We start from the raw sequence: 18,027 nt of genomic DNA on the forward strand, positions 1-18,027 counted from the left end.
TTGTGTTGTTTGTCTGGGAGTGGAGCATGCACGGGCAGTGCTCGAGGGCGCTGTCTGTGCAAACTGTTTTCAGCTATCTATGAGAGAGCTCCGCTCCCGTTTGAGCTTGTTCGATCAATCAGATCAGGCTCGCGTTTCCAGTGCATCAGGCCCCGCGTCTGTTGAGGCAGCGCGCCACTTGTATGCATGGGATTCGCACGTGGAGCTGGCAGATAACACTGAGACGGTTGCGACCCTTTCTCAGTGTTTATTAACCAGCTCCACTGGTCTCGCGCACGGTTCGGAAGCCCGCGCTGCGGCTTCTTCCGACCGTGTTAAAGACACAGCGTTTGATTTATCTGGCTCCGAGGGGTTAGATATTATCAACACTGAATCACATAAATATGGGGATTCGCCACCCCATATTCCCGTTATTGAGGAATTGCTGGAGGTTGTGACCAGGGCAGTGGTTAAATTAAACGTTGAATGGCCATATAATAAGCAGGAAGCGACTAAGAAAAATAAAATGGATGAGCGCTTCCTGCAGACCCAGTCACAATCTTTGTGTCAGAGCCTTCCCTTTTTCACTGATCTTCATACTGAGGTATCGAGATCGTGGGAAAATCCATGTTCATCTCAATTATTTTCCCCCCATGTATATATTTACTCATCTATTAGGGAATCTAATGAGAATGGTTATGGGGTGATGCCTCGGGTTGAGGAATATTTTGCGAAATATTTTCTCCCTGACGTTGCGTCACCCCTGATAGCTCAGACACTTCCCTCCAAATCTCGTACATCGAATTTGTTAGGGAAAGCTTATATGGCGGTGGGTCGAGCCGGTGCATGCCTACACACGATGGGGTTATTACAGGCATACCAGGCTGACCTCCTCAAAGAGGTGGATGATAACTGGGAGGTCTCACTCAACGGTATTACTGAATTTCGTAGAGTAGCTGACTTATCTCTCCGTATTATTAAGGAGACGGCTCGTGCTATTGGCCGTTCTATGGCAGCAATAGTCGTCACAGAGAGACATTTATGGCTTAATCGCTTGGGGATCGAGGAGAAGGACAGGGCTTTCCTTCTCGATGCCCCCCTTTCACCTTCTGGCCTCTTTGGCGACGCGGCGAGAACCGTTGTCGAAAGGTTTCAGGAGGCAGAGCGACAATCAGCTATCCCCAGTTGTCAATCTAGGTCTCATGGGGTTGCTGCCAGGGGGCAGCCTCAGGGGACAGCCGCCAGTTCAACATATTTTGAGAAGGTTTCCTCTCGTGCCCCCCCGTATAAGGCTTGGGGCCAGAAGAGACATTCTCGTATGAAGCCCTCTATATCGAGGACAGGTCTGAGGACTGTCTCTCGGGCTAAGATGGCTTCAACTAAGAGGTCTTGTCGTAACACGCAGACCCTTATGGCCGTTCCCCCAGGAGAGCGAGTACAGGAGTCTCGCCCCCTTATACAGCCCTTAGGAAATCGATGTTTACTTCCCGCCGCCGATGGCGCTTCGGGACACATCGGCTTCCAGCGAACACAAATCGCAGTATCTGCCCGGAAACGTTGCGGCCCTGTCGAGTTCGCCGCCTCTCAGGAGGTCTGTAGAGAGCATATTTCGGTTAGTTCCTGCCAGTTAGCTGCTTCAGGTCACCGAAACCATTTGAACATTTTTAGCCAAGGCCAGTCTCGAGGGACTGGTCCCCATAATAGCATTTTTAGACACCCCGAGGGGTCTTCAAAATATAGCCTGGAGGGTCCTGCTTACAGCGGAGCTAATATAAAAATATTATCTACTAAGGGTGGTTCACATGTCTGCCAGCCCCGAGCAGGGTTGGTTCTTGGAACAGGAAGTCAAGTCTCTCTTAACAAAGGAAACCTCAAGGTGAGCTCTTCCTCGGTTTCGGGAGCCCGGGTTCTACAGCCGGTACTTCATAGTTCCTGTGAGGGAAGGGGAGTAAGGCCTTGTTTCGGATCTCAGGGTAATGGATCAACCTCCGAGGGGGTTCAGATTCAAGATTCCGACTGTCAGTCAGACCAGCTCCGAGGACTGGTCTGTCGTGATAGATCCACAAGGCCCTTAACTCCTCATTCCCTTCTAACCCCATCACGGGAAGTTTCCGAGATCTGCTTTTGGGGGAAAAGCACATCAGTTCCGGATTCTTCCATTCGGCCTAGTATTGTATCCCCGCACCTCCTCGGAATGCATGGTCACTGTCCTAGCTCCATGGAGTCTTCAGGGCATCCTCATTCCTGTCCATTGACTACTAGAGCACACGGTTCAACACCGAGGTGTTGTTTCGAGTCTCGTGAGGTGCTAGGGAATATGGCTCAGAGTCTAGGAAAAATCACCAGTGCCTCTTCAGAGAAACCGATTCCTGGGGGCGGTGTAGGTTATAGTCATGATGCAGGCACAATTGTCTCCAGCTCAGACACTCATCTTCCTTACCATAGTCATGAATATCAAGCTAGGCCAGGCCACCACTACGTGACCTTATTAAAGAGTGGGCTCGCTGGCAGCAGTGTTCAACATACTATTCTTTGGCCTGCTGTACATGGGGGCCCTGTAGTAGTGGCTCAGGACCAATGGGTTTTCCCCGAGAGGGAACCCACTCCGCATGACCAGAGTTACGCACACATGCCCTCGTTTTCTGATCATGGGGAGGAAGTTATGGTTCCTGCTCCTAGTACCTGTGTTGGAAACACAGGGTCTGAGGAAACTTCAGAGAGACCATTAGGTTCTATTTTTGACAGACACTATGTCGATGGTCTCTCTGATCAAAGAGGGGGCAGTCATCCTGTCGAGGCAGGGGCTGCAGCCCGGGGATTTCGAACTCCACCCCAAGTTGGCTTTAGCCGGGATGGAGGTCGGTTTGTCAGAGGTGCTCCTGTTTCCCCTTTATGTGGACGGCCACCTTCTGCGCCACCTCTCCCATGCTCTTCCAGCTCTGCTGGGTTTGGATATCATGATACAGACATGGTTGAGGCCATGTCTGTGTATACTTTCCCCGATTGTTCTGCCCCCGGGGGTTCTAGAGTACAAGAGGGTTCAGCAGTACGGGATCAGCTTACTCTTAGTGGCCCTGTACTGACAGGCCCAAATATGGCTTCCAAACATCTGGGCCCTTCTGGCAGGCCTTCCGCGGTGAATCCGGATCAGGATGGTCCTCCCTCTTCAGCCCAAGGTCATGATATTTCACCCTTGGCGGTAGCCCAGGAAGCTACTGGATTGGCCCCTGAGGGGGACCAATTCATAAATTCTGGTCTCTCAACCGAGGTTGTTGAGACCATTGTAAACTCTAGAGCCCCCTCCACGAGGAAACTTTATGCATTTAAATGGAAAATTTTTATTTTATGGTGCAGAGAACATCAGTTGGACCCAGTTAACTGCCCAGTGGCTTCAGTACTGGAGTTCCTCCAGAATCGTTTCTCTGACGGGCTCTCCCCGTCCACGCTTAAGGTCTATGTGGCGGCTATATCAGCCTTCCACACGCCTTTAGGGGTGGGCACGCTGGGGACACACCCACTCATAATTCGTTTCCTTCGTGGAGCCAGGAGGATGAGGCCTGCTATCCAGCCTAGGGTCCCCACGTGGGACCTGGCAGTGGTCCTCGAAGGTTTATCCCTGGCACCCTTCGAACCCCTGGATAAGGTGTCTGAGAAATTTTTATCCTTTAAGGTAGCCTTCCTGCTCGCTATTACTTCCCTGAAACGAGTTGGCGACCTGCAGGCGCTATCGGTGGCTCCCTCTTGCCTCGAGTTCTCTCCTGGCAGAGTGAGAGCCATTCTCCACCCTAGACCTGGCTACGTGCCTAAGGTGCCCACAAATGTGGCACGGTCTATAATCCTTCCGGCCTTTCATCCTCCACCGCATGTGTCGGCTGATCAAGCTAAGTTACACTTGTTATGCCCGGTCCGAGCTCTTGAGGCCTATGTACATAGGACCTCGGGCTGGAGGAAGTCGGACCAGCTGTTTGTGTGTTTTGGGTTATCCAAGAAGGGCTCCCCGGTCTCCAAGCAGACTATTAGCAAGTGGATAGTAGAGGCTATTTCTTCAGCTTACGAGGTGCGCAATCTGCCTTCACCTCTCCTGATAAAAGCTCACTCAACCAGAGGAGTGGCATCCTCTAGAGCCTTGCTAGCAGGGGTTTCTCTTCAAGAGGTCTGTGATGCCGCTGGCTGGGCCTCCCCACACACCTTCATCAAACATTACAGTCTGGATCTGTCCTCTACACCAGGTTCACAAGTTCTCATGTCTTGAGTGTGCCAGATTGCTTCACACCAGGGCAGGGTCTCTCAGTGTGGCGGCGTGGGTATTCGTTCCCCAAAGTATCGAGTATCGATGCAGCGGGAGTTCCCTTTACGAAAGGGAACGTCTCGGGTTACGTATGTAACCCTCGTTCCCTGAGTAGGGAACGAGACGCTGCATCTCTCGGCCACACTTTTCGTGCTCCTGAGAACGACTTGCTTCGACCCTTTAAAAGCTGATACGGCTATGTTCCGTTGCCCTTTTATAGCTTCCGGATCACCGTCACATGCAACGTCACGAGTGACGAGCACCAATCAAGATTGGAATAGTTCCATTACAGACTTCAGACGCGTCATGCCGAGGGCATTCCCCAAAGTATCGAGTATCGATGCAGCGTCTCGTTCCCTACTCAGGGAACGAGGGTTACATACGTAACCCGAGACGTTTTCTAACTTCCTAACGTCCTGCCTGAATGAACATCATAATTCCCGCTGAAATGGGTGGGGTTGTATGACGTTTGGTCCAGGAAGGCGTGTTAAGGGCGGGGTTTAGGGCAGCGCTGCAGGGCTAATGGCCCGGCAGTGGAAACGCAAGCCCGGTGCTTGAGGCCCGAGGCCACTGGCCCGGCTTGGCTCGCTGTTAGCCCTAGCCCGGCCCTGGCCCGACAGTGGAAACGCGGCTATTGTTAGTCGATATAGCGCTCGGATACCTAAAGTAATGTCACTGTTTGCTAGCCTTGAGCCTACTGTACTGTTAATGTATCTTGGCAGCCTTGATCTATAAGAGGCTAAGACTAACTAGCAAGCTTGCTGGCTAACATACAATAACATCAAATTATGTAGCCTATTATTATAGCCTACATATTGCTCAGGTGCACTCGTGTATGTCTTTTGTCTGGTCTCTTTCATTATTACAGATTCTCTCTTGAAGTGCAAGAGGCTTTAACATCTCCAAATTCCTCATCTCAATAGGCTTCCAGTGACCAAAATAATAAATACCATGACCAGTTTTACTGTAGTAACAATCACTATAACTGTTGGTGAAAGTGAAATAATTTATAACCTGATGATCCAATGTTATCTTAGTCCACGATTATTTCTGACAACATGCAAAAATATTTTGGAGACATAAATTCCAGCTGTTATGAGTGAATCATATGTTTTTAATAATATTTATCACATAAACACACAAAGATTTTGAAATAATAACATGTTATTCCGACAAATAACATGAAATAATTAATTAGCACCTCATAAAATATCTGAATTTGACCATTTCATTGTGACTCATTTTTGCACATTTTAACAATGAAGATAAAGATACATCTATCAAACGTATGAAGACACACTATGATTTAATTACTATAAAAATGGCATTTTTTTATACACATTTGTGTGAAATTTGTGCTGTAATATTCCTCCTGACAACATCACACCAAGTATTTTCATAAATACTCTAATGCACCAACTTTAAATAAATAAATGAATATGAATAATCTGCAGCAAGATAATCAAGGCAGGATTTGGTTCTGGTGCAGATGCTGGACATATACAAAGCCATGATATTCACAGTTGGTCAACCAGTGTTTTCTGATGAAGGTTTATAACTAAGGGTTAGTGTTAATGTTTAAACTAAACACCAGCACAATATTGATACCAGACTTTTCCAGTAACAGCAACAACACCAGTAAAACAGCTTCAGTCTCAGCAGTGCAGTAGAGCACTTAAGTCCTCTGAGACTGTGAGGTATTTCTGGAAATGCAGTCAGTAATAACAGTGAGGATGTACACAGGCAGGACATTATGACTGATGTGTCAAACCAGTTCAGTGCATTAGGGCTTATAATGAAAATGACAAGATAATCACTCACTGTTCCTGTCTGAATCCATTGCTGCCAACTTCTGAGTTTAGCTTGTTTTAGTTTAGTAACTAAACCGAATTGTATTATTCTGTTCAATTTCTGGTAATGTTTTTTATATATATATTTTTTATTATTGCTTAACAAATTTCACGATTTCAATACAAATCAATTCTTGTGATTTGATTTAATATTGACTCATTTGGATAAAGATTAGGTACACAAGATAGGCGTTAATTTTTCTCAAAAAAAAAAAAAAACTCACCTAATGCTGTAAACATGCAGAGAGCCCTATCAGCTGGTAGTATTTAAGGTTAAAAATGACTAAAATTAAATATAATGTGTTTTTTTTATATAATAACAACTTTATTTAATGATATAAGTAAAAATATAATAAATATGTAATATAGAACACATATTTAGCGAAATGATAAGCAATGAGAGTTTCAGCTGATCCTCTCTCCATCATTTGTTTGTTACATTGTTTTATTGGCTGCCTCAGTCTGAGTCTGATTGTAGGAATCCTCATTTTTAAAGTAGGCTAATGTCATTCGGGTCACGTGGTGAGTTATCACAAGCCATCATCCTCCTGTAGGAAAACACAGATTCACAGATGGTTAAAGGGGTTAAAGTCATGATAATCTGACTTTTTCCTGTGTTTAAGTGCTATAATCGGGTCCCGGTGAATCGACCAACCCAGAAAACATGAAAAGTGAAAACCCAGTAACTTTGTTTTAGTAAGCCTTTCTTTGCAAGCATGTCAAAAAATAAGCCAATCAGATTTCACTCCATTTCTGACGTAGGAAGGGGATTTTATTATAATATTAACGCCCCTTAGTTTCCACCCACGGCGCCGCCATTTGGTTTTCACAAGCGACAACAGTGTAACAGTCCTAACGCAATGGTAAAAGTTCAGAGTAAAGCAGAAAACTGTTCTGTCGTCGCTGCACAGACGAGCACTGAACACTATTTAGAGTCCCAGCCTCAGATGAGACAAGCAGTGGATTCATTTTATTTTGTTAATGTACAGAGGTTTTCTTATCTAAATATTAAACTCATTGGGCCTCAGTTATGAAATGCTGCGTAGAAACCGTTGTACATTTGATTCAGAGAATGAACGCACGCACGCACAAAAAAAACACACAAAAAAAAACACAAGTAGCCCTTTCTTCCAGATGTGAAATTCTAAATTCTAAATTTATCTTGAAATTGTGCTCAGCTGAATGCTTTTGAATCTCTGTCTTGTAATAATGTCATTAACATATAAAAGAGCAGCAGTCAACATCCAAAACCTTTACTTGAGAACGGCGAGCAGCAAGATATGCTAAGATTTCCAAATACCTGCAGTTCTCCGACTCTCTGAAAAAGATGAAACTCAGATGAAAAAGTACATACGTCTGCTCAGACCCTGACGTGGTGCTGAGCACCTTTTAAAATACCTTTTTTATAAATATGAATGTCGGCGTGGATTTTAGCGTAAACATACTCTAAAATCAAATCTGTGGCTACATGTTTTATAAATGAGGTCTATTATCTTAAATTCCTGACTCTATGTGGTCATTACAAATCCCAGGATGTCCTTCGAAAAGAGTAGGGGTGTAACCCCAGCATCCTGGCCAAATTTGCCCCTTGGCCTCTGTCCATCATGGCTTCCTAATCATCCCCATACACTGACTGGCTCCATCACTCTCTCTCCTCTCCACCAGTAAGCTGGTGTGTGGTGGGTGTTCTGGCACAATATGGCTGTCGTCACATCATCCAAGTGGATGCTGAACATTGGTGTTGGTTGAGAATATTCCCCTTTCCACGTGAAGTGCTTTGAGGACTCAGAAAAAGCGCTATATAAATGTAACTAATTATTATTATTATTAATAAATTGCATCAAACCTTCTAATACAGTAATACAAAAATGTATTATGATTTCAATATCACATCTAAAATTCTTGAACCAACAATTAAGACACTAGTTCTCATAAAATTGTTTTGAATTAATTGTTATTTAGTTTATTTGGGAGTTATTTGAGTTTTTGATTATTTAATAATAATTAAAAGTAGTATTATACATTCAAATGTAATAATATCACTGTTCTTCTATGCATAATAAATCTCATATATCTTGTTAAATCAGCTGATATGTAATACTTACATCCTGTGGTACTGGTGCATGACTCCGTTGGTGACGACAGTAAATCACAGCAGCAGTTACAGCAATAGCACACACCAGCAGAACACCAACAACTATTCCTGCTACAGCTCCTGAAGACAGACCTGAACCTGGAACATCTGGAAACAGTCATTATTGTGAATGATAATCCATCTAGTACTTAATATGTTTTACTTTAGACCGGTCTATATTGATCATCAGCTGTATCAACAGGAAACATCAGCCTTCACTAAACTAATAGTTTGCATTTTTCAAGGTATTAAGTTAATAACATTATTTAAAGTGTTATTGAGCGTAAGCTCAAAAAGTAAACAACTCAACATTTACTGAGTTGATTTAAAAACATTGAACTGATTTTCTTCACTTCCTCAAAGGAAATGCATTAAATAACTGAATTATACACTCACCAACAGAAACACTGAATCTCTTCACTCTAGTGATGCTGAATCTGCTGTTGTTGATAATGATCTGTAGTTTATAGAGTCCAGAGTCTGTGTTTCTGGTGTTTGTGATGGTCAGAGATCCAGTCTGATGATCCAGCTTCAGTCTGTCTCTGAATCTCTCTTTACACTGAACATCTGTACAGATCTTACTCTGATCTCCAGTGATTTCAGCGACGACAATCTCATTAAAATACCACATCATTGAATCATTTGGATTTTTTATTACGCCAGGATCTAAAGTAACAGATTCTCCCTCCTTCACTGTCTTTCTCTTCACTTCATCTCGTTCAGCAGCAGAAACACCTGAAACACAAACCAACAGATGCTGGAGGATCTTTTGCTGAAAACAAACAAAAACTGCACAACATGAGAGAACTGTGAACATGACTTTGCATAAGCCCTTTCTTGACTTTTAATCTGAAAATAAACATTTTGGTTTGTGCCTATAAACGCACATTAACAATGTGCTTTAAACATATATAAACTACATTTAAACGTTCATTAAATGACTCACCAGAGACAGTAACATTGAAGATCTTTTTACTGTCGCTGCTGCCACTGATGATCTTCAGTTTATATTCTCCAGAGTCTGTGTTTGTGATGTTTGTGATGGTCAGAGATCCAGTCTGATGATCCAGCTTCAGTCTGCCTCTGAATCTCTCAGTATCATTATTACACTGAACATCTGTACAGATATCACTGAGATCTCCACTGATTTGAGCGATGAGAGTGTTATTATAATACCACTGTATATCTTCTTGTTGGCTTGTTTGAACACCAGTGTATAGAGTGACTGAATCTCCCTCCATCACTGACACTGACTCTCTGTCTCTATCAACAGCAGAGGCACCTGGAGAAAAAACATAAGCCAAATAAAAATGGCTTAAAGATCATAAAGATTTTAAGTAGAAAAATATGTCTGGATTCTGACATATCTGAACACAACTATTGCAAAAGCTGCAAACATTCACTGATACTCAAATCAATAAATGATGCATTAAGAGCCGGGGGTGTAAACAATTTGATGTGAAGATAAAGGTAATTGTACTTAATTTGTCTTCTGGGAGACATGTATCTGTCTTGTATTGCTTCCAGATGACAGAACAAAATAAGAAAAAAATGTTACATCTTCATCCTGTTAAGAGGTTTACACCCCTGGCGCTTAATGCATCATGTTTACTGAGTATCAGTGAATGTTTGCAGTTGTGCTTGAGTGCCTCAATTGTCCTCAGTGTGAAAAGATGGATCTCATAATCATACAGTCACTGCTGGAGAGGGTTAGCCTGGGAAAACCCAGACAACTTCCGGCAAATTCAGATTTGCTCGAGAAGTAGTCTGGCAAAGAGCTCATTCAAGCCCATTTCCATGACGTCGAAATCGCGGCACCAATCAGAAACGTTGAGGCGGGCTTTACCAGAGCCCGTCTACGGAGAGCCTTGGCACTTCCTATTAGCCCCATTGTATCGATCTTGGTTGCAGTTCCATTAGAATTCCACTGGAGGTGATCGCGGGCGAGTGCAGACTGAATGGGAGTCTATGGGGCTAGACGGCTAAATGTGTCTCTTTCACCCGATTGCCGTTGAGAAATCTCAGATTTTATTGTAGGTTTTGCAAGTTCAACATGGGTTATAGGTCGAAAGTTGAATGAACGAGTACTTATGTCCTTTCGATTTCTTACAGGTTGAGTTGTTGTTGCCCATAACACGCTAGCATTCTGCTAATGAACGCTGATTGGTCAGTGGAGGACTGATTACGACCAGAGATACCGCTTGATGGCATCGTGGCATCCGAAGCGGGACCAGAAACAAACAAAACAAAAACTCTTCTAGCACGTGTGTTTACCTGTGTCAGCTGTGTTGTGTGTTTACCTGTGTCAGCTGTGTTGTGTGTTTACCTGTGTCAGCTGTGTTGTCGATGCCTCGAGAGAAAAGAAAGTGCAGAGCGCGAAAGCACCAAAGTGACTGAAGGATTGCCGTAAAGCAGTATCTCTGGTCGTACGATGTGTATGATGTCATTGACACTTTAAAATACTTTTTAAAGCAAATAAGTGACTCTAAAAAATCTAACACCCAGCAGTGTGTAATTTCTTTGCACCTCCTTTCGAATACAACATTCAAATTACTAGATAAAAATTATATCCTGAGAAAAGTGGATTTTGTTGGGTATTTCGCCATAGACCTCCATTCATTCTGCACTCGCCTGCGAGCGCCCCCGCATGGACAGAGACGTGTTACTGCAGCCAGTCCAGAAACTGGAAGTAAGCAGAGAGTGCCAATTATCTTCCTATTAGACATTCTCTGGCTTTACACAATGACGATCGCTTTGATTGGTTTTAGGTCTATCCAATTGCGCCCAGAGGCATTTGAGCGATGTCCGTTCAACTTTTAAATGCATTATATTCAAATTGCAAACACATGAGGACAGTTTCCATAAAAGACCCACTGGCAAATGAACGTGCTACTACATTTCTCTCCGAAACGGCAGGAAATTAAATTAGATTTAATAGAGGATTTTTTAACTGTGACACGATGATTGACAGGGCAGTTTAAGTGACAGGATGCACGCGACAGATCCGTCCGAAAAAGATGACGAAGTAGTATGTCCTAAAGCTTGCCTACTTTTTTGCTACACATTCAAAAGTAAATACCTTTTCTTCACAAAAAGAGTACATACTTTTATGGCGTAGTGTAACTTGGGACGCAGCATGGCTTTACACGATGACGACCGCTCTGATTGGTTTTAGGTCTATCCAACTGCGCCCAGAGGCATTTGAGCGACGTCCGTTGGTGACGCCCCTTTGGAAATGATTTGTCTAGGGAGCTTTGCCAGACTATAACTCAGTTACTACTGAGAATGGTCTGGTTTTAACCAGGCTAGGAGAGGGTTCAAATATGCAAAAAATGCTGGAAAACAAAATAATTTGCAGGACCTGGAGGATTTTTCTAAAGAACATTGGGCAGTTTAACTGTTCAGGACAAACAAGGGACTCAAGAACAACCATCACAAAACAAGAAAACAGTCGTGGATCATCCACACACAGTATTAACAAACAGTAGGCCTATATGTAAACTTTTAAACGGGTAAATTTTTAATAAATGCAGCTTTTTTGTTTAGTGACTCCTTCATTTTTGCCACCTTTCCGTATATTTGCGCATTTATAATCAAAATTGTAATAGACTCATAATGAATATTACATACTTCAGATCCCCCTCAACGCATTAAGACACGGATAATACAGTGACGTGATGATAAATATTGAATCTCCCACGTAAATAACGTTAGGCTACATTACATTTGATTAATTTGCCAGAAACTTTTCCAAAGCGACTTACATCACATTCAAGCTATATTAAATCAGTTTATGATGCAATATAATACCAATATTTACTGACGGTTTAGTGCCATATTAAGTCATTTACAAAGACCACATTTTCACGGCACTAAATATGATCTTGGAATGATTTCTTTGTGAATTCTGTGACATTGTTAGGCTGTTGTCACCATAACATAATCACAACCCCAATAATCCTGCCATCACTACAGCGCATAATATAGGTATGCGGTCAAAGAAAATAGATTATATAACAAATCTTAGTCTTACCTTGGACGAGTAATATCAAGATCACCGAGAGCAAATTAAATAGAAGAGACATTTCCCCCACAGAAATTGAATGCCTAATCGTATTCATAAAAGTGTGCTGCTTTATAAGGCCGTACTTGTAAAACTAGTAGCCTACTTGTTAGTGAAACTAACCTGACAGGAATGGAATGTAGAGCGATGACGCAGTGAACGTTCTAATTTGTATATGCAAAACGGCTTTTCGCATGCCGTTTGTAAAATCTTTTATAGCCTATGAATTTGTGTGGCATTAGAAGCCTTTAGCCAAATACTTATTATAATTTAAAGACCATGTTAAGTTTAAATGATAGTTTATTGTTTTAGTTATAAAAAAAATATGTAAACACAAGGCTATCATAATGTGAGAGCAGACTTAATAAATAAAATACATATGATTCCAGATAAAAAAAAAAATACTTTTGTCCCATACGCACCTGCTGGTAGAACTTGAAACTACACAATAAGCATTTTAACTGACTGCAATATGCTTCTGTATTATTGTCATGGCTTGTTTCAGGTGTTGTGCCGAATTTCGAACCCCGCCAAATTATTACCCCCCTAGTATTGGTAGGTTTAGGATTAGTTGTGGGGGAGGGGTTAGGATTAGGGGTGGGGTTAGGATTAGGCAATCAGGTACTGACTTCAACGAGGGGGGTAATAATTTGGCAGGGGGTCGAAAGTCGGCACAACACCGGCACAGAAAAAAAAAAAGTAAGAAAAAGAAAATAAAATTGAGACTATTTAACTCACAATTCAGATTTGTTTCTTCTCGAAATTGCTAGCTTAAATATATCAGTTGCAAGTTATAAAGTCAGAATTGTGTGAAAAACTCACAATGCAAGTAAATATCAGACTTGTGAGGTGACTTACCTTTATTATTATTTTTATTCCATGAGTCCACACACTAACTAATTAACTAACTAAATACAATTTAAAATACATACAAATGTAAATGAGAGAGGTTGTTGATGGTCCTGTTACCCAAAGATAAAAGCATGTATCACATGATAATGCTTCAATGAGAAGCATGAAAACTAATTCACCCCTTGAACTCATTGCTATCTTCACTTTGAAAGGAATAAAGATGACGGAGTACTGAGTGCCTTTACAAAACCACCTGACTCAGGGAATATTACAGACGGGGAGGCCACACACAAATAAAATTAATTAAGTAGATTTTATTAAGGTAATGCATAAATTAATCAAGCAAACAACATCAAAACAGAAAAGAAAGACTACATAACAAATTAATACTCAAACTCCTGGTGTTGGAAAGGCCTCAATCGACAACCACACTGGGGAAGGAGGAACTTTTTATCAGTCTATTCATCGCCCATTTCAACCACAGCTTGACTCTACCCTGCAAACACACAAAGAGAGCACACACAAAAACAAGACGAATGCCCCAAGGCAACAGGAAAACACAAATGAAGAAACAGAAGCTAGTCAGGACTGTAACAATACATACTGGTAGTCACTGTCACTTTACCAGGTGTGCTCAAGCATATGCAACCAATAAAAAAATCTGGAAAAAAACGGCAGCAGAAACAATATTCAATGATTTAATTGAAATGATATTTGTTGGATACTTTTAGCCAATAATAATATTTAATATTTCTCAATATTTTAACCGACAGCTGAGGCATTTAAGTGGCACCGAAATGAGGCACCTAAATCTGCATTTTGATTCGGTGTCCATTCCTAGTAATATACAGGCCTATATCTATGCTGTGGAAGGCGTAGGACCATGAAATGTTCGTCCAACAAATGCATTCGGTCCGAATTCAATGACACGATGGTCCCACCTGCCTGTCAGCGTATGTATTTTCATACCTCCGTGCACCTGCTCGTGCAGACATCACACGTCATCACCATGTTTCATGCTATGCAGAGTTAGACAGATGTCAATCACTGCAACCAAAACAGCAGCAACCTTTTACAGTTCCTCCTGAACCAAAACAACCAGCTTATGCATTGTTTACGTCATAACTACAGTAATTTGAAAGAGATGGAAACCTGTAACTTTATACTCGGTGTCAAATGACTCAAATGTATGGGGTTTCAATGTCAACAATGTCAATGCCGAAATGAAGATGCAGCAGTCGTGTGGTACAAGTCAGAGCTCTTTAAGTTAATCATTATTATTTGTTTTGTGGCTTTGAAGACGCTCTTAAGGGAGTGTAACATTAAATAAAATAAACATGAATTGACACTGATGAGAATCACAGTCAACCTTATAATCTCAGACAAAATTTCTCTTGTGCGACAATCTCTTTTGTTCGACACTCAAGATTGCTTCCTGTACCTGTATACTCACTTGTTTGGATCATCGCTGGAAGTGTGTGCTCTCTCCACGTTCACTATCCATGCATCCACAATCTCCAACGTCACCTGCAACACAGTATAACTTTGGTTATTGGGTTGCATCCAAGAAATGTAATTTCCTTACCTGCCAACCATTACCTGTACTTCTAATAAATAAATCTGTGTTGTTATTTCTCATTATCGTTGTCTCCAAGCCTAGTTTTTCCTTACACACTTTTGGTCGTATTGCGGTGTCCCCTGGAACGCAATAATCACTTCTACCCACACAGTCACGTAGAGCTCAAGCACAACCAAAACAATGTTCTTCTGCAAAATGCATGCAGTTTTTAACAAAGGGCCAAAGCAGCCATTTCACACTGTTGCCCACTGAAGCTAAGCAGGGCTGAGCCTGGTCAGTATCTGGATGGGAGACCTCCTGAGAAAACCAGGTTGCTGCTGGAAGAGGTGTTAGTGAGCCCAGCAGGGGCGCTCACCTTGTGGTCTGTGTGGGTCCTAACGGCCCAGTATAGTGATGGGGACACTATACTGTCAAAGAGCACCGTCCTTCGGATGAGATGATAAACTGAGCTCCTGACTCTATGTGATCATTAAAAATCCCAGGATGTCCTTCGGAAAAAGAGTAGGGGTGTAACCCCGGCATCCTGGCCAAATTTGCCCATTGGCCTCTGTTCATCATGGCTTCCTAATCATCCCCATACACTGACTGGCTCCATCACTCTGTCTCCTGTCCACCAATAAGCATGCGTGTGGCACAGTATGGCGATTGAGTACACAGGAAAGCTCTATATAAATGTATTTATTTTTTATTTTTTATTATTATTATTATTATTAAAAGTTACAAAGTGTACCTTAAAAACAAAAATGTTCATCAGTGATGGTAAATCAAGAGCAGAGACTCTTTCAGCAGTAATTTCACCAGAATGAAAAGAGTATAGAGGTTTACTTTGTATTAGACACATCTGTACCACAAGATGTTTCAAAAAGTGGTGGGGACATGTCCCACCCATACCGCCTGCATATTACGCCTATTGCTTAGCTGTCAATCTGTATGTTTTTTTATGGATTTTTTATTTTTTTATTTTTTTACTTAAAAACTGTTTTGTGAGGGAATCAACTGTTACATTCATTAAAAGCAGCACAGGAAGAAACACTTCACCTACAAACTAAACAAAAAAACTGAATGCCCCCTCTCACCTAAAATATGTTTGCCCAGATCAAACCACATTTCAGAAGAAAACCGACCACAGCAGGTTTCAGTTTGACTAAGATGAGCAGCTTTTACCACAATATGAGTTTGGCAGATGGTGTTAATTGTTAAAACTATACACAATAATTAATAGTTGATTTCATTTAGATTAATTTTAATTAAAAGTTAATTATAATACCATTTAAATCTCTAATAAAAAAAAAAAAATAGGAAGATGTACACCATTTCCACTCTTCTGTGAATGAATGCCCACCTACAAGCAGACCAAACCACATTTCTGCAGGTTTCAGTGTGACTGGTGATGAGTTTGACAGACGAGCTGCTGGTGTCACCAATGTGAGAATGTTTCACACGCTTGCTTTGTTCTGTTTGTCCTGGTGCTGTCTGACAGGTAAGTTACAAATGTATATATTTTTGCTAAATATTAGTAACACTCTTCACAGATGATAAAAGTCATGGCAAATAAAGGAAATTGCTACATTGAATGTAACTTCAGCCAATGAAGACTCCATTGAGCCACATTTTTGTTGGTTTTAAATAGTTAATTTCAAGGATTACAAATGCAAATCATCCCTAAACATTATAATATTATTTGTATACAGTAGTAACATTATTCAACATAATTCAAACAGAATAAAGTAATATACAGAAATTAATAATATAAAAAGTGCAGGAACCCTATTTTATCTACTGATCCCATATACCAAAATGTGGTAAGTGCCGACAATATCCAGAAAAACTCAACTTTCCAAGTTGTAATTACACCATTAATATTATGTTCCTTTATCTCACCTTCTTTAGTAAGTTAGTTAGAAAGTACAGCTGATTTCTGACTTTGTAAACCATCAGGAGCCTTAATCTGTGTAAATCTGTTTGTTCTCCAGGTGTGTTTGGTGATTCAGTGTCAGTGATGGAGGGAGAATCTGTCACTCTAAACTCTGATACTCAAATACGTGAAGACGACTACATATTGTGGAAATTTGGAGCTGAAAAGGCTCTCATAGCTAAAATGAAGAAAAAAAAGCAAATCTTCTCCACATTTGATGATGTTCTTGATGGGAGATTCAGAGACAGACTGAAGCTGGACGATCAAACTGGATCTCTGACCATCACAAACACCAGAACTGAACATACTGGAGATTATCAACTAGAGATAAGGGGTCTGAAACTGACATCAAAAACATTCAGTGTTTCTGTCTATGGTGAGTAGAGATCATTTGTCCTGCCCTTCAAATATTTTTGTTTTTTTTAAGTAATATTAAGTACAAATTATGTTCAATCCACAGCATTTGTGGTGTAATGTTGATTACCAAAAATATTAACGTATAAAATATTTCCTTACTTTTTTTTATTACGGAAAACTCAAGGTTAAGGTGAAGCGCTTGCGTCAACGAAATTTTTGGAGTTACATTGTCACGGAAAGAAAATTATACAACTAGATACAATATTTAGTGATTTTTTTCTACTCTAAGCTCATGTTAACTCATTACTTACGTATTTTGTCTTTACTATTGTAACAGTTTTTGAACATTTAGATTTCACTGTAAGCATATGTCAATAGTAATATCTTAAAAACAATCTGAAATTGATAACCAATAGTGCTAAAACTGGATTAATAAGATTTAGTTTGTGTCAGTAATCTGGCAGCAGCATTTTGTATTAATTAAAGCCAAAGTGAGTTGATTTAAAGTAGAAAACACGGCGTTGCAATAATCCAGACGAGATTAAATAAAAGCATGAATAAGCTTCTCTGTATCTTTAAAACTCAAAAACGCTCCCCTTGGAAATATTTAATAACTGATAAAAACACGACTCAGGGATGCAAACACATGTATGGTCAAAAAAGAGAGAGGTTATCGAAGCCCTCGCCCCGCTGCAAATATCCAGATACCTACATAATTGTGATGAATTTAATCCTTTGTAAATTATTATTTTGCAGTGTAAGATTACTGTTAACACCTTTAAATATTATATAAATGTATTATGTATTTTTATTAAACTTAGTGAGTATAAATCAGCAGCAAAAAGTAATTCTTGAAAAAATATGCACAGTAATTTTATAAAATCTAAACATGTTAATAAAATCAAATTACTATTAGTACTCTTATAAAATTCAATCAGGCAATCATACATTTCACAATTTTATATTTATATATGAATGTCAAGAATTCAGAAGTGTAGGCTGTATATAAA

The 18,027-nt window shown here is 40.9% G+C and overlaps 2 protein-coding genes and 1 long non-coding RNA gene across 4 annotated transcripts in view; 2 read left to right on the plus strand and 1 right to left on the minus strand.

Moving 5' to 3' along the window:
* LOC309476343 overlaps nucleotides 1-18,027 on the plus strand; it is a 216,821-nt gene that overhangs the window by 170,851 nt on the left and 27,943 nt on the right. The window lies entirely within an intron of this gene.
* LOC309474896 (uncharacterized protein) lies at nucleotides 80-4,655 on the plus strand (the record flags this gene model as incomplete). Its single annotated transcript, XM_082137515.1, has 2 exons — nucleotides 80-3,709; nucleotides 3,751-4,655. The coding sequence occupies 2 exons, from the start codon at nucleotides 80-82 to the stop codon at nucleotides 3,766-3,768; spliced, it is 3,648 nt and encodes a 1,215-aa protein (XP_081993641.1). The 3' UTR covers nucleotides 3,769-4,655.
* LOC309476115 (cell adhesion molecule CEACAM1-like) overlaps nucleotides 6,199-18,027 on the minus strand; it is a 28,251-nt gene continuing 16,422 nt past the window's right edge. Inside the window, exons 2-5 of one of the 2 annotated variants that reach the window (XM_082139312.1) lie at nucleotides 13,557-14,693; nucleotides 9,198-9,533; nucleotides 8,648-8,986; nucleotides 6,737-8,359 (exon numbers count right to left, since the gene is read on the minus strand). In XM_082139312.1, the coding sequence (XP_081995438.1) occupies nucleotides 8,196-8,359; nucleotides 8,648-8,986; nucleotides 9,198-9,492 (798 nt within the window). In that variant the 5' untranslated portion in view covers nucleotides 9,493-9,533; nucleotides 13,557-14,693 and the 3' untranslated portion in view covers nucleotides 6,737-8,195. Of the gene's footprint in view, nucleotides 6,666-6,736; nucleotides 8,360-8,647; nucleotides 8,987-9,197; nucleotides 9,534-13,556; nucleotides 14,694-18,027 lie in introns of those variants that run through there. The other variant, XM_082139311.1, reaches the window with a different exon arrangement.

The sequence above is a fragment of the Leuciscus leuciscus genome (genome assembly GCF_965113295.1).
Source record: "Leuciscus leuciscus genome assembly, chromosome: 15".
Taxonomy (NCBI): Eukaryota; Metazoa; Chordata; class Actinopteri; order Cypriniformes; family Leuciscidae; genus Leuciscus; species Leuciscus leuciscus.